General features: G+C 40.0%; 1 protein-coding gene and 2 pseudogenes across 1 annotated transcript; all 3 read left to right on the top strand.

Annotated features, from left to right (window-relative positions):
* Nucleotides 6,414–7,943, top strand: LOC104757796 (MATH domain and coiled-coil domain-containing protein At1g31390-like). Its single transcript, XM_010480587.2, has 4 exons — nucleotides 6,414–6,620; nucleotides 6,704–6,870; nucleotides 7,044–7,270; nucleotides 7,409–7,943. The coding sequence occupies exons 1-4, from the start codon at nucleotides 6,514–6,516 to the stop codon at nucleotides 7,736–7,738; spliced, it is 831 nt and encodes a 276-aa protein (XP_010478889.1). The 5' UTR covers nucleotides 6,414–6,513; the 3' UTR covers nucleotides 7,739–7,943.
* LOC104759690 lies at nucleotides 13,624–14,815 on the top strand (annotated as a pseudogene).
* Nucleotides 16,322–17,482, top strand: LOC104759689 (annotated as a pseudogene).

Genomic DNA, 21,364 nt, shown 5'->3' with positions numbered 1-21,364 from the left:
TCCCATCATGAGGTCGGCATCGCTATCATCAGAATCGGCAAACTCTCGGCCGAGCTGCCCGCCGACCTCGATTGCGTCTTCGCCGATCTCAGTCCCATCACGCAAATTCCTGTTCGCATCAATTCCAGCTCGCCGACCCGCATCCTCATTCGCTGAACCACACTCGAATCTGAATCCGGTCATATCGTTCAACCTCGCTACAATGCTGATCCCAGAGTTGAGAGCACACTCCACCCATATCCGAAAAATTGATCTCAAATTGGCGATCAACAAGCTCCTCTATTTCGCTTGAACCAACCTTGCGACCTCCTACCTCGAGTCCGGCATTGCGCATATGACGAGGTCCTTTCTCAAGATCGTCACGCCGCACTTTGAGGTTATTCCCATCAGATCCGGGCACTCTCAGCAGGGAGCCGCCGAGCTCCGTCCCGCTCATAACAGGAAACATCCGACAATTCTCCTCAGCAATGCGGCCTAGAGACTCGCGATCGTGCCGACCTCCCATCATGAGATTAAAATCTCCACCAGAATCAGCGTCGATCTCGTGGGAAGTGCTGACCTCGAGGCAGTCAGCGCCGACCTCAAGGCAGCCAGCGCCGACCTCGTGGGCATCCCTCCGCTGATCTCTCTCAATCTCGCCGACCTCCAGCCAGCTGAGAACTTTGATAACTGCTGAGCTTGCCAACGCAGCGCGAACCCGCTCAAAACCAGTGCTTCCTTATCGAAATCGTCGTCATTCTCCTAACCTCCAATGCTAACCTCACGAGGGACGACCTCGGGACCAAGGTGCCGACCTCCAAATTGCCACGCGTCGCCACTACCGATCTCACGGTTAAACTCTAAAACCACCGTTATCACCCGGATCTCTCCTCTCGGTCACAATGCCAATCTCAGCAGATCTGGNCCCCATGTCGTGCCTCGCTGCGTCTTCCCATCATGAGGTCGGCATCGCTATCATCAGAATCGGCAAACTCTCGGCCGAGCTGCCCGCCGACCTCGATTGCGTCTTCGCCGATCTCAGTCCCATCACGCAAATTCCTGTTCGCATCAATTCCAGCTCGCCGACCCGCATCCTCATTCGCTGAACCACACTCGAATCTGAATCCGGTCATATCGTTCAACCTCGCTACAATGCTGATCCCAGAGTTGAGAGCACACTCCACCCATATCCGAAAAATCGATCTCAAATTGGCGATCAGCAAGCTCCTCTATTCCGCTTGAACCAACCTCGCGACCTCCTACCTCGAGTCCGGCATTGCGCATATGACGAGGTCCTTTCTCAAGATCGTCACGCCGCACTTTGAGGTTATTCCCATCAGATCCGGGTGCTCTCAGCAGGGAGCCGCCGAGCTCCGTCCCGCTCATAACAGGAGACATCCGACAATTCTCCTCAAACGTACCGATCTCATAAGGATCAGCAATGCGGCCTAGAGACTCGCGATCGTGCCGACCTCCCATCATGAGATTAACATCTCCACCAGAATCAGCGTCGATCTCGTGGGAAGTGCTGACCTCGAGGCAGTCAGCGCCGACCTCAAGGCAGCCAGCGCCGACCTCGTGGGCATCCCTCCGCTGATCTCTCTCAATCTCGCCGACCTCCAGCCAGCTGAGAACTTTGATAACTGCTGAGCTTGCCAACGCAGCGCGAACCCGCTCAAAACCAGTGCTTCCTTATCGAAATTTCTCCTAACCTCCAATGCTAACCTCACGAGGGACGACCTCGGGACCAAGGTGCCGACCTCCAAATTGCCACGCGCCGCCACTACCGATCTCACGGTTAAACTCTAAAACCACCGTTATCACCCGGATCTCTCCTCTCGGTCACAATGCCAATCTCAGCAGATCTGGCCGCTCTACAACCTCCGAGACTAGGTCCAATACGAAAAGCATCAGATCTACTGACCTGATCTGAATCGCTCTCGATCGAATCCACTCCAACTCGCACCGCCCTCCAACCCTAGAGGTGTCGACCTCAATCGCCAGCCGATCTCCATTTTTGTCATCGCCACACAACCATGTACCGGACATGTATCGATCGAGAATAGGCGATTCACCGACCTCAACAAATGATTTACCGACCATATGTGCATCGCCTCCGATCCGACTACATGTGATGGTGACACCCTTGTTAGCGCCTCCCTCCCCCTCGCCGCCTTCACGTAGATTAACAGGACCCAAATCTGCGAAGTCTCGGTCACGCCGCCCTCCAGCTCGTCTAACACCAGCATGGACGACTTCGTGGGAAGTCTAGCTAAGCTCGCGGCAACTAAACCCAGCTTGCCGACCTCTCAACAAGTCTCTTTCAATAGCGGCGACACTACCAGTTGCGCGCAAACCCATCATTTCTTGATCCTTCTCAACGGCGACCTCGCCCAAACCACTATGCTACCCTGTGATATCTCCAATATCGCGAGAAACGACCTCAGTAGCTCTGATCTTCCTAACATTCATACTTGGCGACCTGGCAAACAATTGACCTTTCAAACTTATCTATGTTATCGACCTACCAAGCTCGTCTCTACTATCGAACTCGTCACTGGCGCTAAATTTCGAAACTTGTCTCTGCTACCTGCAAGCCGATCATCAATCCAACGACAAACAACCCACGTAGGAGTCGGGTTCACCTCGAAATCGACGACCAACTCGCAGCTCAGCATCAAAGATCAACGGTGAGTTAAACATCATAATATCATTAGCTAAAAAAAAAAAAAAAAAAAAAAAAAAAAAAAAAAGAACGCTCGACATACCGAGCTCATCTATTCTTCAAAATAAGATATTTGCAACAACAAAAAAGTTACACTCGCAAGAGTACACTTAGTCAAATAAGCTCTCTCGAACGAGTCCGTCTTAACGAGTGTCCAGCTTCTACATCGTCACCCTGGCCAGGTGTACGATTTAAAACGCGTTCCACATGGATGCAGCGGTGAAATAATCCGCACAAAAAAAAGCCGAGCCCAGTCTCGCATTCAGCTAGCAGGCGGTCAAGTTTGAATAAGCCAAGTTCTTACTTGCACACTCTTGCCGACCTCGTGGCACCCACAGGGTAAGCCGGACACCAGGGCCGCACCTAAAAGGTATGACGAGCTCATCTCAACTACCAACCTAAAACTTGGTATTCGAAACACGTAACAGGGTAAGCCGAGAGACGTCTCGCCCCGTAGAATACATCTCGAAACCAAGCAAAAAGCCGAGCAAGTCTCGCACTAGCTTAAGGGCGTCTGAACTAATAAGCCAAGCTCCGGCTTGCAAGTTCTTGCCAACCCCAAACACCCACAGGATAAGCCGGACAGAAAAGCCGCACCTAAAGGTACGGCGAGTCTGTCTCGCCTACCACTTTACTTTGGTAGATCATAAAACCGAGTTGCATATGAAACATAAGCTCGCTCCCTCACGGCAACGTCATCGCGCTCAACGCTCTCGCTCAACGCACTCGCGTTTGACGCCCTCATGCTCGACGACGCTATCATGCTCGACGATGCTCTAACACTCGACGACGCGCTCTCGTTCAACGCCCTCACGTTTGATGCCTTCATGCTTGCTGACGCTCTCACGCTCGAAGACTCTCTCTCGCTCAACGCCCTCGCGTTCGATGCTCTCGCACTCAACTCCCTTGCGTTCAACACCTTCGCTCAACGCTCACGCTCGACGACGCTCTCATGCTCGATGACGCTCTCTCGCTCAACGCCCTCGCGTTTGACGCCCTTGCAATCAACACCCTTGCGTTCAATGCCTTCTCTCAACGCTCACGCTCGACGACTCTCTCATGCTCAATACTCTCGCGCTCAACGAATGCTCTCGCCCTAAACGCCCTAAAGTTTGAAGACCTTGCGCTCAACGCCCTCGCGCTCGCCTACCTCACGCTTGCCGCACTCAAGCTTGCTGCCTTCATGCTCGCCGCTCTCACGCTCGACGCTCTCACGCTCTGCGCTCTTAACACTCGATGCTCAGCGCCCTCACGCTCGACGCTCGCTGCTCACTCATGCTCTTGCGCTCGCCACCCTCACGCTCGTCGCACTCACGTTCGTCGCTCTTGCGCTTTCCTTCCATCTCATTTTACACTTCCATTCATGGTGGCGACTCTACTCTTGTCTTCAGTGGAGACCTACTCTCTTATTCTCGGTGGAGACCTCCACTCATTCTCGGTGGAGACCTCAAATTTCGATGGCGACATTCACTCTTCTACCTGGTGCCGACCTGCATTCTCAAGTTTGATGTCGATCTCCACTCTCCAGCTTGGCGCTGATCTCACAACCTTCTCCCGCGCTCTCTTAAGTGCCATCCTCAAGTTGACGATCAAATCTCTCCTTGTCGCTCCCATGAGAAGACGTGGGACGCAAGCGCACAACATGAACACCAATCTCATCTCGTCGATCTGACAATTTCTATCTAGCACACAATTGCCGATCTTCGTTCGCTGAGCTCTCCTCACACGCAAGATCAACATTTTCTTGCCGATCTCCTTCCTTGCACGTAGAACCAATCTCAGAATCATTCTCGATCGCGTGAGATCCGAACTCAATTCGCCGATCTCATCCGACGATCTCATATGCCGATCTCATCCGCCGATCTCATTCGCCAACCTCAAACTCACTCTCGGTGGCGACCTCAAACTTACTCGCCGACCTCATTCTCAATCTCAATCTCGCCGACCTCAGTCTCACTCTCGGTGGCGACCTCAATCTCACTTTCTCGCTCGCCGACCTCAATCTCGGTGGCGACCTCATTCTCAATCTCGCTGACCTAAATCTCACTCTCGCCGAGCTCACCGCCGAGCTCATTACCTTCACTCATCTCGCCGAGCTCACCGCCGAGACCTAAATCTCACTCTCGCCGAGCTCACCGCCGAGCTCATTACCTCCGCTCATCTTGCCGAGCTCACCGCCGAGCTCACCGCCGAGCTCATTACCTTCGCTCATCTCTCCAAGCTCACCGCCGAGCTCATTACCTCCGCTCATCTCGCCGAGCTCACCGCCGCGCTCACCGCCGAGCTCACCGCCGAGCTCATTACTACTGCTCAACTCATTACCGCCGCTCAACTCATCTCGGTTTCTCTCAAAACCTATCTCAATCGGCCGATCTTCGATCCCCCTGGAATCATTAAATCTGTCGATCTCACCTAGATCACTCTCTCGTGCGGCGATCCTCGATGACGCCCAGCAAGATCGATCGAACCCGCTCAAAGTCAAGTTATCACGGTGACCCCTGTCCGATTCCACATCATCAGCGCCGTGCCGATCTCCAACTGTGGAGTCTCGCCGATCACCGATCATCAGCAATCTCACAAGCAACCCGAGACGATCTGTGCCGAGCAGGCATATTAACAGAATTCAAGCACGCCCGCTGATCGCAGAAAAACTGACGCTCTCCGGACTAAGGGGGGGACTATTGTTGGACATGGGCTACGCCCAATATGCCACTCGGCCCAACAAAACAAGCTAATTAAGATTTCGGCCCGACGAAATTGGATGCAAGTCATTAATAATTCGTAAAGGGGCACTCTCGGGAATTCACGATGGAAACCCTAGAAAACCCTCGGTCAACAGTCGCCTATAAAAGGAAGCATCACTTATTAGGATCACCATCCTCACCCGAGGACAAGAGACAGAGAGCAATACTTTGCGTGAAAACCGTTATTGTCTTCTGTATAATTCCTTCTAGCTTCTGAGCTCGTCATTATTGGCTTGTTAGTTCTCCTGTGAACTGACGAGCTCAATCTTGATTCTTGTTAGTGACGACCTCACGATTTTATCGTTAATAAAAGAACCAGCTTCACTCTTTCCCCAAAAATCTTTATTTACTTAGTGTTGTGCAATCCCCGGTACAAACACATTTGCTCACGTTATTAGCCTATCAAAACACTAAAGATGCCAGAGTAGAAGATATATTGAGCAAGCAGAAGAGAAATTGATCAAAAGCAATAAAGAAGCTGAAACATTAGTATTAATACTAAAAATTACACAAATCGCCAAATACAATAACCAAACATTATTCAGTTTTTGTGATTTAATAGGTACTTACATCATTTTATTACACGAAAATTTGAGGAAAAAAGGAACTCATATTATTACTTGACAATCTCACTATTATTAGCCAAATAAGCCGGGTTATTCAACAGAACAAAATGATCTTCTTGCAACTATTTCCATTGGACCTAAAGCAAAAAATAATTTTACTCGGGACTAGTTCTTAAAACCAAAAGGCAATCATGATTAATACTAGTATACCAGTGTGTGGTTGTTTGTGGCGGTATCAATAATTAGTTATATCAGCCCATCTACTTAGCTATGAGTAGCCGAAGCGTTTCATATTCCTCTATTCAAACCTGGTTACTTATAAAAACAATATATTGGTTGTGTTGTGTGTTGTTTAGAGCTTTTGAAAGAAGCTTAGTGTAATCTCTATCTCTCTCTCTCTCTCTCTCTCTCTCTTTGGTTCTCTTTTGGGTTGTATAAATAAACCTATCGATTCATGTTCTGGTAGTTTGATTGCAAGGAGTCTTCTTCATCAAGATCAATGGAGAAGCAATATGAAAAGAAGATCACATGGACGATTAAGAATTTCTCCTCTTTGCAATCTGAGAAAATTTATTCTGATAATTTCGTAGTTGGTGACTCCAAATGGTAAAAGAAAACTTGTTTTTTAATTTGATATTGTCCTTTGCTTTTTTTTTTAGTTTTGGTGTTGTTTTTTTTTTTGCTTGCAGGCGTCTTCTTGCCTATCCCAAGGGAAATGGTGATGAGATTAATAGAAGTTTGTCGCTGTTTCTTTCTGTTGCTGATTCTGAATGTTTGCCTGATGGATGGAAAAGACACGCGAAATATAGCCTAACTGTTGTCAATCAAATTTCAGAGGAACTCTCCCAACATAAAGGTTGTTTTACAATTATTTTTCTAAGGCTGACAAAGGAAAATTCATATTTTATGGCTTTAGACTTTACGTGTCATGTACTCATGGGACTTGTGTTGCTGCGAGATTAAAATGTATATATGTGCTGTGCAATTTTATGTGTTGACTAAAAAGTTATATGTTTCTTGACTTCACAGCACCAGAAAGCTGGTTTGATCAGAAGTCTCCCAACAGGGGTTACAAAGCAATGATTCCCCTTACCCAACTTCTTGACATAAATGGTGGGTTTCTGGTGAATGGAGAAGTCAAGATTGTTGCCAAAGTTGGTGTTCTTGAAGTTGTTGGCAAATCAATTGTAGTAGAGGAAACTTTATTAGTTAATGAAAGCGTCGAATGCAATGGGTTTCAAGTTCTTCCTTCACAGGTAAGTAAACTACTGTAACTATATAATTCACTTTCTTGGTACAAGCTGCATATTAGGTTTGTGGGTATGTTTTCAGGTCCCAAAAAACTGCCATCTGAGAAGGTTTTATACTTTACTACGTCCATGTTTCACTTGCAGGTAGAAACTGTTAACAGTCTGTTTGAAGAGCACCCAGACATCGCATCAAAATTCCGTCCGAAGAACCCACATCTGAGAACAACATACTTGAATAGCCTACTAAGCCTGACTGAGATGCTGTGCCAGTCCCCTGAAGAACTCTCCACTGATGATCTGGCCACTGCTTATTCTACACTAATCTGTATGACAAAAGCGGGGTTTCAGTTGGATTGGCTGGAGAAGAAACTGAGAGAGGTCGGTGAGACTCGGGTGAAAGAAATTGAGGAAGAGTTGGAGGGCATGAAGCAAAAGTGCGCAGACATGGAGGCTCTGCTGGAGTTCTTACGATGATGTTGTTTTATGACTTGAATTGTTGTAGGCAGTTGAGAGTTTGGCTCTAATTGGTGTTTTGGAACTTTTCTTGTCATTGAGGTTTCCTTAAGTTTTTTTTATTGCGCTTTGTTTCTTGTTGGAAAAGAAATTCCAAAAATGTCTTAGTGTCTCAATTCATGCTGAGGATACATATTATCTAATAACATATGAAGATGATTAGAGACAGTGATGATGCTTGTGCTGATAATAAATCAGTTAATCATGCATATTATATAAGTAATTTATCACAGAGAAAGAACAGCTGCGACGATTTGGGTAAGAAAATATTTCGTTCATCAAGCTTCTTATATATGTGTCTTTAGCTCTCTTTCTTGATCTGCTTTTACATGTCCCCCCTTCCTTTGCTGGATCTTCCACAAGTTGCTCAGAGACTGCATTTGTGTCTTTTCACTTCCTCAAGAATCTTGTCTGTCTCCTTACTTCTCTGTTTTCAAATTCCCTAAAATATTATCCAACTATAAATCGAAAACCAATAAAGCTTTAAAGCTAGTATTTTATCAGACTTGATGGAAGAAAAAAGAAAACGAAAATTAGAACATCACTTGATAATCAACACACTCTCATTATTTGGTCAAATAAACTGTGTTAAAGAATGTTTTCATCTTTTTTTTTTTTTCTGGGAAGGTCTGTTTTTGTTTAAAATTGATTTAGGGAAAGTTAAGTTTTCATGAATCTTGAGACAATTTAGGCCGTGGCCCCATTGGCATGTCAATTAGGGTTAACACATGCAGGTTGACTCGATCCCAAAAACTTTAAGCTGAGGTTTAATTATATATATGTTCGGAAAAAAATCAGTTTTTTGGGTAAGTTCGTTCGGACTAGCCCTGAGCAAAAAAACGGGAACTGAAAAACCGAATCGGAACCGAACCGAAAAATTGAACCCAAATCCGAACCCGAAATCTAGGATTTACTTAATTGGGTCTTAAACTCCTTTACCCGAAAATCCGAACCCGAACCCAAACCGAACGCGAATCCGAAAGTACCCGAAATAAAAATAGATTTTAATAATTTAGGATCCGAATACACGATTTTTTAACTAGAATATCTTAAATTACACCTGAAATTTCAAATTCTTACCCGAAATTCTGGGTATTTACCCGAAAATTCGGGTATTTATCCAAAAAACCAAGAATTTACCTGAAAATTTTCGGATATTCGGGTAAAATTATGGGTTTTTATGTATCCGAAAATAATCAGTTTTTTACGGTTCTGAAAATCCATATCCGATCCGACCCGAACCCGAAAAGACCCGAACCGAAACCAAACCGAATTTTTACATTTACCCGAATGGGTCCTAAACTCCTCTACCCGAAAACTCGAACCCGAACAGTTTCTACCCAAACCCGATCCGAGTACCCGAATGCCCAGGGCTAGTTCGGACTAAATATGTAGTTTTTTCTTGGATTAGCCCTACTGGACTCGGCCTACCCGAAATTAAAAGAAAATATATTTTGATTTTTTTTGTTAGTCTTTTAGTTTGATTGGAAGATTTGGTTAATGCTTAATTTTAAATAGATTTGAAAACTCTAACTTTAGTTTTCATATACTGTATTTACTTAATGGCTTTATTTAATATATTTAAAATCTTTATCTATGATATTTTATATGGTTTATATATGTGTAGATTCAACAAATTAATATTTTCTTATTATATGATCTTGATTTTGAAAAATATTGAAGTCGATTAAAATCTTAATTGTACTACCTACTTTGAAGTATTTTAATCTCATGTTTTATTTGGTATATAAGTTTAAACAATTTATTTGGTTTAAACTTATTCTTTTAAATTTAGTTGGTTTTAATAAATATTAATGGTTATTTAAATTTCTATCGAGTCAATTCATAGAATACTTTTATATATTGTTTCAAAATATGTTCTAAATTTAATTTTTTATTCGTAAAAAAAATTAGAAACCCCCGAAAAAGACTTGTAGTCCTGTTAGGGTTGCACCGGATTTCAAAATATAGGCTCAAAAAATTCTCAACCCTACTCGAACCAGACTTTATGCCAGCTTCGAGGGTTTCCGCCCCGGGCCAACCTGATTGATGTACCTACTCATTAATAAATAGTCCTGTTAAAAAAAAACATAATTTGGAAAGTTTTTCTTGTTTATTATCAATGGCATAAGGCTGTATATATACACAAAGATATATCCTCCTTAAACATAGATGTAAATCTTCATAAATATATGCAATCAAATCACATATCTATGCTATTAAAGGAGAAGCACTTTTAATAAAGAGACATAGGGTTAGAGATTATTACAATGAAATGCCACTCAAATTAAAATAAGGATATGTAATTCTTGAAGCTAAACAAATTGATATTAATTGGAACCAAACAGATTGATAGTCCTTAGTTGTGTAATAGCCAAACAAAAATTAAATGATGTTAATACATAAAAATCGGGTGTAATTAAATCCTACCATAAAAAGCAGAATGATTTATTAGATTAGGAAAAACAGAATAAAATCAGCATCCCTAAAATTTGCAAACTACCTTAATTAATATCTAAATAATTAAATTCAAATCATTAGTCTTCAAATCTTGAATAAGGAAATAATCCAAACGTGTTTAATATCTTTCTTAGCCAAAAATAATGTAGTTATATAAAAAACACAACATAAGGAAATTATAATAAATTCAAAATCTCATATATTTAATATCTACTATAACTACAATATCACAATACTAAAGATATTCTTCTTATCATCGATAATTCAAATTGCAACATTTAAGATATGTGAAATTCATGTATTCTTTCCAAATCAGTATAATTTGCAAACTAATAACAAGGTAATATTACCAAATTATTAGAAAACATGTGTTTTTCAAACAAATTTTCATATTTATATTAATAATATAATTTAGATAATACTCATAATCTTAGGAGAATTCATTAGTGAAACTAAATGTTAAGTAATAACAAGATTGTAAAAATATTTATTCTTATCAAAACTAAAAAAAATATCTATGAATCGGCCAATATTTTTTTTTGTATAACTATTGCAGTAATCATCTTCAATTCAAAAAAAACTCTCAAATTTCTTTTACTCCAAAACAGAAACTTATTTTCAAAGGAAAGAGAACTTTGATTTACTACAAAATATCAAATCGAAAAAATAAAACAGGATGTTCTTTATTTTGTTTCTTTGTTAAAACATGTTTTTTCCAGTTTAATCTCTCTTTTAGTATATAATTGTCTGTTCTTTTGATTAATAGCAATGTTTTTAAAATCGGACCAAAGGTGAACCGGAAGTCTTTCGGGTCACTGGGTCAACCGGTCGGACCGGTTGAACTACGGGTCAATTAGTTTATTGGTTTATTTACATTTTATGAATATAACATCTACTTTTCTATAAATATATGAACAAAACATATATAATTAAGTACTAAACAGCTAAAATTAAACTTTTAAATAATTAGATAAAATAACTAAATGATTTTTTTATAAATAACAATATTTATTTTTAATTTGGTTTGAGTTTTAAATGTGATAAAAATAAAATATTTTAATTTGATATCGACTCGTCGGTCCAACCTGCCGGTTCAACCATCGGTTCACGGGTTTTTAGCGGATTTTTCTGGTTTTTTACGGGTTTTTATTTGTCCAGCTTTTAGAAGTAATCCGGACCGGAATATCTACCGGATCGCGGTTGGATCGGTCCGACCGGCCAGTCCGATCCGGGTTTAAAAACATTGACTAATAGCGACGATGTGTTTATGTAGGGCTTGAAGTTCATATTGCTGGAGAACCATAAGGTATTGCCTCCAGCTAATACAAGGTCAGAAGTTTAAACTTTATTATTTAGAGAGTATAATAGATGTTAATTTTCACAAAATATTCTAATGGTTATCTAAACTTTCTAAATATTAGTTAAGAACATAAAGGTTGGTGGAATAAGAAGACAATAGATACATGAAGGTACCAAAATATTAATGAATTTAATATTTTTTAGCCACACATGATTTAATAATAATTATATGTATATATATGTTTGCAGGCGGTAAGAAAAACAAATGTTGTTACTACATATGATGTGAAAGAGAAACATGAAGAAGTTATTGATTCTAATCAATTTCACTAATTGATTGTGTTTAGATCAATGTTTTTAAATGCTTGGGGCTTTAGCATAACCCAGACCGGGATACCTTCTGATTCACAGTTAAACCAGTTCGACCGGCCGGTCCGGTCCGGATTTCAAAACATTGGTTTAGATTTTATATATAGAGGAAAACATGTAATTATATACTAAATTTGTTTATATATCCCCATATATAGTGTAGGTATATATATGTGTGGTATAAAAAAATCAAAATGTTACTAATATATTTTATAAAAAAATTCGAATTGTAAATTCACATTTTCGTTTCTTTTCATTTAATTTGTGTGCTATTTAAATTGGGGCGATCAAACAAAACAAAACATATGGCTATAATTGCCTATCCAAACTGATAGGAACAAGTAATCTTCAATCAAAGTTTGGAAAGATAATTATAAATTCAAATAATATAAGGAAATCAAATTTAATTCTACCGCATAAGTAGAACTTATCATACCAACTAAAAAGAAAGAATCCCTCTAATCTTTGTGAACCATATAATGCGATTTTATAGAGTTTTGAATGGATAAATATCTATTTTAGGATAATTATTTAAAAAATTTGGGTACTTTTAAAAATTACAGAGTTTGAGACTATCAAAACAGAAAATAATTTTTTACCCGATCTCTTAAAACATATTTTATAGATCATTAGTGTCAAATTATGTTTGTAAACAACTTCTATCAAGTTTGGACAAATCACTTGGAGTTATATTTTAATTAATATTTGGTTAATAAAAAAAGACATATTTTATAGATTAGAATTTTGTTTTTGAAACGCCTGTTACCCATGGGGTTTGCAAATTCAGCAGGATGAATGCAGATATTGCTCATGTTGTTTTTAGAGAACTGGTTTTCTAAGAGTAAAAAATAGCAAAATCGTTACAAGGTAGGCCTATCAATGTGGGTTCCCCCAGCTAGACAATTTAGGTAATCCAATTTGGTTAATCTTTATAACCGATCACTTCGGTTCGCATTTGATTTGGATGCATCGTCGTATCGATCCAAATGTTATTGTGAAATCAGTTTTGATCGAAAACCACAATTCTCAGATAGAAAAAACATGATATGTATGGGACGTGACGAATTTTTCTGTCCAGAAATAAATATATTATTTTTGCTTATTTTTTAACTGTAGTTGTTTCTACTAATAACAAAACAGATCTGATCCTACTTTTTGACTAAAACAAATAGAATATTGTACTGATATGAGTTTAGATTATAAATATTAATAATATTTGTTAAAAATATGTTTATAAACATAATTTCACACATACATAATATATTGTAGACCTGATAAATAACATTAATTCTTGAAATTAATCCCGCAAGTATGTGCAAGTCCGAATCTAGTTAAGTGATTAAGATTTCTCCTTGATTCCCAAGCTAAGAGATATGATTTGGTACAATCATATCTTACAATATCCTAACAAGTCCTATCAGCCCAACTATGAATGAGGAGCCGAAGCCTTCCGCATTCATCTAGTTTTCGTATCCAACACGATTCACATCCAAAGCGAGGTGACCCTGCGTTTTCTCGAAAGTTACTTGTAAAAATTGTTCTGTGTGTGTTTTTCCAACCTTAACAACTCATAGTGTTGTAATCTGCCTCTAGGTTTTGTATTTTGTTGTTTGATAATAAAAAGTTTGGTAGTGTGCCACTCGGGTTCTAGCCTTCTAGGGTTTAACTTATCTTCATGTTCTGCTGGTAGTTTTGGTTGTGACTCATCATCAAGATCAATGGAAAAGCAATATGAAAAGAAGATCACATGGACGATTAAGAATTTCTCCTCTTTGCAATCTGAAAAAGTTTATTCAGATAATTTCGTAGTTGGTGACTCCAAATGGTACGAAAAACTTGTTCTCTAATGGTTTCGTTCACTTTAGGTTTATATGATATTGTCCTTTGCTTTATTGGTTTTGGTTTTATTATGCCTGCAGGCGTCTTCAGGCCTTTCCCAAGGGCCAAGGGAGATGCGCGTAGTAATCATAAATCTTTGTCAGTCTATCTCCAGGTTGCTGATTTTGAATCTTTGCCGCATGGATGGAAAAGACACGTCAAATTTCGCCTAACTGTTGTTAATCAAACATCGGAGAAACATTCCCAACAAAAAGGTAAATTGTGTTTCTTAAGGCAGACAAAATTAAGGTCATGTTTGATGTTCTATTTGTCATAGACTTTGTCGGACTTTGTGTTGCTGCTAGATTCTTTTATATGTTTTGTACAGTTCTTGTTTTGACTTAAGTTCTATGTTTCGTGACTTTATAGTATCTCAGAACTGGTTTGATGAGTCCAACAACTGGGGTTACTCTGATCTGCTTCCCCTTACCAAACTTGTTTACCAAAATGATGGGTTTTTGGTGAATGGAGAAGTCAAGATTTCAGCCGAGGTTGGTGTTCTTGAAGTTGTTGGCAAATCAGATGTGATGGAGGAAACTTTATTAGTTAATGAAAGCCTCAATGTCAATGGGTTTCAAGTTCTTCCTTCACAGGTACTTTTATTTTTTTTTAACAAATAGTGTAAGAGTCACTCCCTATAGTTCAGTTTCTTGTACATCCCAAAGTTCCTATCTGATATGGTTTTACTTTATAACGTCCATGCTTCACTTGTAGGTAGAATCTGTGAACAAACTCTTTCAAAATCACCCAGACATTGCAACAAAACTCCGTCTGGAGAACCCACATCTGAGAACAGCATACTTGAATAGCCTACTAACCTTGAATCAGATCCTGTGCCAATCCCCTGAGAAACTCTCCAATGCTGATCTCGCCAATGCATATTGTAACATATCTTGTCTGACAAAAGCAGGTTTTAAGTTGGATTGGTTGGAGAAGAAACTGAAAGAAGTTGGCAAGACTCAGCTGCAACAACATGAGCAAAGTTTGAAGGAATTGAAGGACTTGAAGCAAGAGTTTATGATGCAGTTCTGACCATGAGGATGTCTTTAGTCAAGTTTAGTCCGTTTAGAGCTTGTTTGGATCTAAAATTTATGTTCTTGACTGTTATGTTTTTCGATTTTGTTTTGAGAACAATGTCCTCTTAATTTATCATTGAGGTTTAAGTTATCATTGAGGTTTCCTTAGGTTAATTTCTTTGATTGCACTTTGATTCTTAATGGAAAAGAAAGGAAGGAAAAAAAATGTGTTAGTGTCCTTAAAGTCTGAACAGTGACAGTTGGCACACGAAAATAGTCAATTTAATCATGATCAATTCATGTTGATGATGGATATGTATAGATGATAAGAGATAGTGATGACGGTTCTGCGCAGAGATAGTTAGTAATTCTTCTTTTCATGAAAACTACAGGACATGTTCGATTTGGGTTGGCGAGGCTTCACTCAATATGAAGAAAAACAATAGGGAGACTCACAAAAAGTGGAAATTGTGTTATGTTCTGCTTGCAACTTTTCCTTTAGACTGTTTGACAGTGACAACTGTTTAGAAGCTTTCAATGTCGGAGATGTCTGGGTCACTGTTTGGGTGGAGCAGCGATGTTATTCCTGTCGCAAACGTATGTCTAATGTTACAGTGATTGATCGTTCCCAAGTCTGCATGGTGCCGACCTTATGGGCTGATCTATGATTTACTTACATAGAGCAATTTCATTTCACGTGGAAAACAAGGTGCAAGTTTAACATGAGTTTTATTTCTGTCACTCCTTATAATAAAGTATCAAGTCATTAAGAGCCGAGGCTCATCACATTTGCTCACGTTATTATAGTGGTGCATCAATGTCAAATGTGAAGATAGATTTAGTTAGAAAAGGAGGAATGAAGATGAAGAATAAAGAAGTTGAAACATTTGTAACATTAGACATACACAAATCGCCTAACGCACGCAATAACTCTAACAATATCCAAATTTATTGGCCATTAAGTTATTTATGTGATCTACGAGGTAAATTTATCAGGTTTGGTGGAAAAAAATAAAGGAATAAAAATTAGAACATCACTTGATAATCAACACTTTCTCTTATTAGTCAAATAAACGGTGCTAATGAATGTTTTTTTTGTTTTAGGGAAAGGCAAGTCAAGTGTTCTTGAAATCTTCTTCCTTTGAAAATAAAAGCAAAAATATTTTTCTTGGGACTAGTTCCTAAAAAAAAACGAAAAAAGGATTATACACATGCCGAAGCGCTTCGCAGTCCTCAAGTTTTCGTATTTAACACGAGTCACGTTCAAAGCGAGGTGACCATGCGTTTTCTCGAACTTACTTATAAAATTTGTTGTGTGTGTGTGTGTGTGTTTTCGAACCTTTTTAAAAGCTTCGGATCAATAGTGTAATCTGCCTCTCTTTATTTTATAGGTTTGGTCTTAAAATTATTGATTTCCTTAAAAGAACAAGTTTGGTTGTATGCCACTCGGGTTCTAGGTAGGTTCTAACTAATCTTCATGTTCTGCTGGTAGTTTGATTGCAAGGAGTCGTCATCAGGATCAATGGAGAAGCAATATGAAAAGAAATTCACATGGACGATTAAAAGTTTCTCATATTTCTGATAATTTCGTAGTTGGTGACTCCAAATGGTAAGCAAACTTTTTTTCATTCACTTTAGTTTTTAGTGATATTTTGCATTGCTTTATTGGTTTTGCATTTCTCTTGCAAGGCGCCTTAGGATATATCCCAATGGAATTGGAGTTGATCAATGTTTGTCTCCCTCTCTGGAGGTTGCTGATTCTGATTCTTTGCCTAATGGTTGGAAACAACACATAAAATTTCGCATAACTGTTGTTAATCAAATGTCGGATAAACTTTCTGAAAAGAAAGGTAGAATATATTGTGTTTCTCATGACAGACAAAAGGTCATGTTTAATGTTCTATTTGTCATAGACTTATCTGATCGGAATTCTGTTGCTGCAAGATTATAGTTATGAGTTGTGCAATTCTTGTTTTGACTTAAGTTCTATGCTTCGTGACTTTGCAGTATCACAAAACTGGTTTCATCGGATGTCTCCTACCTGCTGTTTCGTTGACATGTCTCCCGTTACCATACTAAATGAGAAAATTAATGGGTTTTTGGTGAATGGAGAAGTCAAGATTGTAGCCGAGGTTGGTGTTCTTGAAGTTATTGGCAAATCTGATGTGCTAGAGGAAACTTTATTAGTTCATGAAAGCATCAATGTCAATGGGTTTCAAGTACTTCCTTCGCAGGTAAGTTTTGTACTTTTTTTAATATGTTTTTCAGGATTTCAAACACTGCTGTCTGATATGGTTTTACTCTATATACGTCCATGGTTCACTTGCAGGTAGAAGCTGTGAACAGTCTATTTGAAGAGCACCCAAACATTGCATCAAAATTCCGTTCCAAGAACTCACTTCTGAGAACAACATACATGAATGTCCTACTAAACTTGACTGAGATTCTGTGTCAATCCACTGAGGAACTTTCTATTCATGTTCTGGCCAAATCATATGCTACACTATCTTATGTGAAAGAATCAGGGTTTGAGGTTGATTGGTTGGAGAAGAAACTTAATGAGGCTGGTAAGACTAGTCTGCAAGAACTTAAGGAAGAATTGAAAGTCATGAAAAACTTGAAGGAAAAGTTCTGCTGGAGTTCTGAAGATAAGGTTGAACATCTCTTTATTCGAAATCTTTAAGTCGTCATTGAGGTTTCCCTATGTTTCTTTGATTGCACTTTGTTTTTTTTTTTTTTTTTTTCTCAAAATTGCACTTTGTTTCTTGATGGGAAAAAGAAGGAAAAAAATAAAATGAGTGTTCTCTTTCTCTCTTTATAACAAATAATCAAATCATGAAGAGCCGAGGCTGATCGCAATTGTTCACGTTATTGCTCGTGCATTCAACATGTCAAAGTTGAAGATACAGATTGAGCAAGCAAAAGAGAACTGAACAAAAGGTTGTACTACGTACACAAATCGCCTAACACAATAACCTAACATTGTTGATGTGCTTTAAGAGGTAAATCATTATTTTGACTTGGTTTAAAAAAAAAAGAACGAAATCTGAGGAGTTTTCTCAACGAAATTTAAAACGTACATATATCACTTGGCACTTTCTCATTATTAGTCAAATAAAAGGTATTATGTTTTAAAAAATGATGTAGGGAAAATTAATGTTTCTTCTTGCAAAACAATTTTACTTGGGACTAGTTGCTAAACAAAAAAGAGACTGTATACAATAAATAGTCATCAGCCCACCAATGAGCTATGAGGAGCGGAAGCGTTTATACACACACTCCTCGAGTTTCTTTTATTTTGATTTAATTTCTCTTTAAATTTTCTTTGAAACTGTTGTTTAATACTGTACAATTAATTAAGTTGTGTGACTCTCTTCATGTTCAGCTGGTACTGGTAGTTTCTAGTTTGGTTTTGAAGAGTCATCATCTAGATCAATGGAGAAGCAATATGAAAAGAAGATCACGGAAATGGATGAGTTCAGGCCATTGGTTGATGATTATTGGAAGACCACTCAGTCTCTGTTTTTATCTACCTCGACACTGTTTCGTTTCCACAAAAAATTAAAGGGTTTGAAGCCATTGGTTCGGCGTTTGGCGAGAGACCGGTTGAGTAATTTGGAGAAAAGGACTCAGGCTGCGTTTGAGGATCTTTGTGTAAAGCAGACACAGAACTTGACCAATCCAACTGCGGTGACAATTGAGGAGGAGAATGAAGCTTATTTGCGATGGGATCATGTTGCCTCTCTGGAAGAAAAGTTTCTTAAGCAGAGGTCCAAGCTTCATTGGTTGCAGGTTGGAGATAAAAACAACAAAGCGTTTCATAGGGCTGCTGAAACAAGGAAGACAGTGAATACTATGAGTGAAGTAACCTGTCCAAATGGCGTGGTGGCTAAGGGAGAGGATATTAAGCTAGAGGCTGAGAGATATTTTAAAGAATTCCTGCAATTGATACCAACAGATTTCGAGGGGGCTGAGGTTGCTATGCTCCAAGACCTTTTGTCGTATCGTTGTACCGAGGGTGAGCAAGCTCGATTGATTGCGCCTGTCACCACTGCGGAGATCAAACAAGTACTATTTGCTATGCCTAATGATAAGTCTCCTGGCCCGGATGGCTTTACTTCTGAGTTCTACAAGGCTACATGGGATATCATTGGTAATGAATTCTCAATGGCAGTTCAATCTTTTTTTGTCAAAGGTTTCTTGCCAAAAGGGATAAATTCTACTATCTTAGCCCTCATACCAAAGAAACTGGAGGCGATGGAAATGAGGGATTACAGACCTATTTCTTGTTGCAATGTTTTATACAAGGTTATTTCTAAAATCCTTGCGAATCGGTTGAAGATGGTGTTGCCTAATTTCATTGCAGGAAATCAATCAGCTTTTGTTAAAGATCGGTTGTTGATCGAAAACGTGTTGTTAGCAACAGAGTTGGTTAAGAACTATCATAAGGAGACAATATCGGAGCGTTGTGCTATAAAGATAGATATTTCCAAAGCTTTCGACTCAGTTCAATGGCCTTTCCTCTTGAATGTCCTATCAGCTTTACAGTTGCCACCGGAGTTTATTCATTGGATCAAATTATGTATAACAACTGCATCTTTTCTGTTTAAGTGAATGGTGAGCTAGCGGGGTATTTTCAAAGTAATAGGGGTCTACGNCTATGTATAACAACTGCATCTTTTTCTGTTCAAGTGAATGGTGAGCTAGCGGGGTATTTTCAAAGTAATAGGGGTCTACGGCAAGGCTGCTCTCTATCTCCCTATTTGTTTGTTATTTGTATGGATGTTTTGTCAAAGCTTTTAGACTCCGCTGCTGGTGCAGGCCAATTCGGTTACCACCCGCAGTGTCAAGCCATTAATCTGACACACCTGAGCTTTGCTGATGACCTGATGGTACTTTCTGATGGGAAACCACGATCCATTGAGGGGATTGTGACCGTTTTTGATCACTTTGCTAAGATATCGGGTCTCAAGATTAGTATGGAAAAATCGACAGTTTATCTAGCGGGTGTGGCTGCTACGGACCGTCAGATAATAGAGAACCAGTTTGCTTTTGTGGTGGGAGAGCTGCCTGTTAGATACTTGGGTTTGCCTCTGCTCACTAAAGGTTTTACTACGGCTGATTACACCCCGCTCCTTGAACAGATACGCAAACGTATTGGCTCTTGGACGTCTCGATATCTCTCCTTTGCAGGCCGTTTAAATTAGGTTAGTTCGGTTATATGGAGTGTATGCAACTTCTGGTTAAGTGCATTTCGCTTACCTCGTGCTTGTCTTAGGGAAGTGGAGAAAATTTGCTCTGCTTTTTTGTGGTCTGGGGCTGATTTGAATCCTAAAAAAGCTAAGTTGCCGTGGGATGATGTATGCAAGCCAAGGCGAGAAGGAGGGCTTGGGCTTCGTAGCTTAAAGGAGGCGAACGATGTGTGTTGTCTTAAGTTGGTATGGAGGATTCTCTCTCGTGGTGACTCCTTATGGGTAAAATGGGTTGATCGTTATTTATTAAAGGGGCGATCGTTATGGTCGGTTAATGAAACCACAGGAGTGGGCTCTTGGATTTGGAGAAAGATCCTTAAATATAGAGCGTTGGCTACAACTTTGTGTAAGGTGGAGGTGGGGAATGGCCAGTTGACCTCTTTCTGGTTTGATACTTGGTCGCCCTTAGGCCGGTTAGCAGATGTGGTAGGCGACAGGGGTGCTGTCGAGTTGGGGATTCAGCGCACAATGACAGTAGCAGAGGCATGGTCGGTTAGGCGTAGGCGGAGACCTCGTCTTCCAATCCTCCTCTCTATTGAGGATGCATTACGCTCGCAGTACCAACACAGAACAGAGGAGGCTGATTTGTTTCTGTGGAAAGGCAAGGCGGGTGACTACAAAGCGGATTTCTCTACAGCACACACTTGGAATCATATACGTCGTACTTCTGCAGAGGTTGCCTGGTACCATGTGGTTTGGTTTCCTCACGCTACTCCGAAGTATACTTTTTGTACCTGGTTAGCAGTTCACGACAAGCTGGCAACAAGGGAACGCATGTTGCGGTGGAATATCGGAGCTTCGGGAACCTGTGTGCTTTGTCAACAAAGTCTTGAAACCAGGTCGCATCTGTTCTTTACCTGCAGTTTTACTTCAGACGTGTGGGAAGCGACGGCTAAGGGGGTGCTTCGTACTCGCTACACTACCGACTGGCACCAGCTCCTCACCATTTTAGCAGCCAATCACCGAGATCCTTTGGCCAGATTTTTCACTCGCTACACCTTTCAACTAGCGGTATACACCATCTGGCGGGAACGGAATGGAAGGCGCCATGGTCAGCATCCAAATACACCCGAGCAGTTAATCAAGTGGATTGATCGTCAAGTTAGAGATCAGCTTTTGGCTATCCAACGACAAGGGGATAGGCGGTTCGACAATGGGCTTCAGGCTTGGTTTCAAACTAGAATCTAAGAATAGCTTCTACTTTATCTAATGTAATCTCTAAAAGTTTGTTCAAAAATCCGATGCACTAGTTGTAAAAACGCTATTTTTCTTTGAATATAATTTAACATTAGATTCAAAAAAAAAAAAAAAAA

Source organism: Camelina sativa, chromosome 17 (assembly GCF_000633955.1).
Source record: "Camelina sativa cultivar DH55 chromosome 17, Cs, whole genome shotgun sequence".
In the NCBI taxonomy this organism is placed as follows: Eukaryota; Viridiplantae; Streptophyta; class Magnoliopsida; order Brassicales; family Brassicaceae; genus Camelina; species Camelina sativa.
The sequence above is the reverse complement of the archived record's forward strand: the minus strand, read 5'-3'. Positions and strand labels throughout refer to the sequence as shown.

Bases quoted from the DNA above. Each gene is read 5' to 3' on its own strand.
- LOC104757796 (XM_010480587.2), top strand. From the start codon at position 6,514: ATGGAGAAGCAATATGAAAAGAAGATCACATGGACGATTAAGAATTTC. The intron at 6,871-7,043 runs GTTGTTTTACAA...TTGACTTCACAG, and splicing joins GGAACTCTCCCAACATAAAG to CACCAGAAAGCTGGTTTGAT. The intron at 7,271-7,408 runs GTAAGTAAACTA...TTTCACTTGCAG, and splicing joins TTCAAGTTCTTCCTTCACAG to GTAGAAACTGTTAACAGTCT.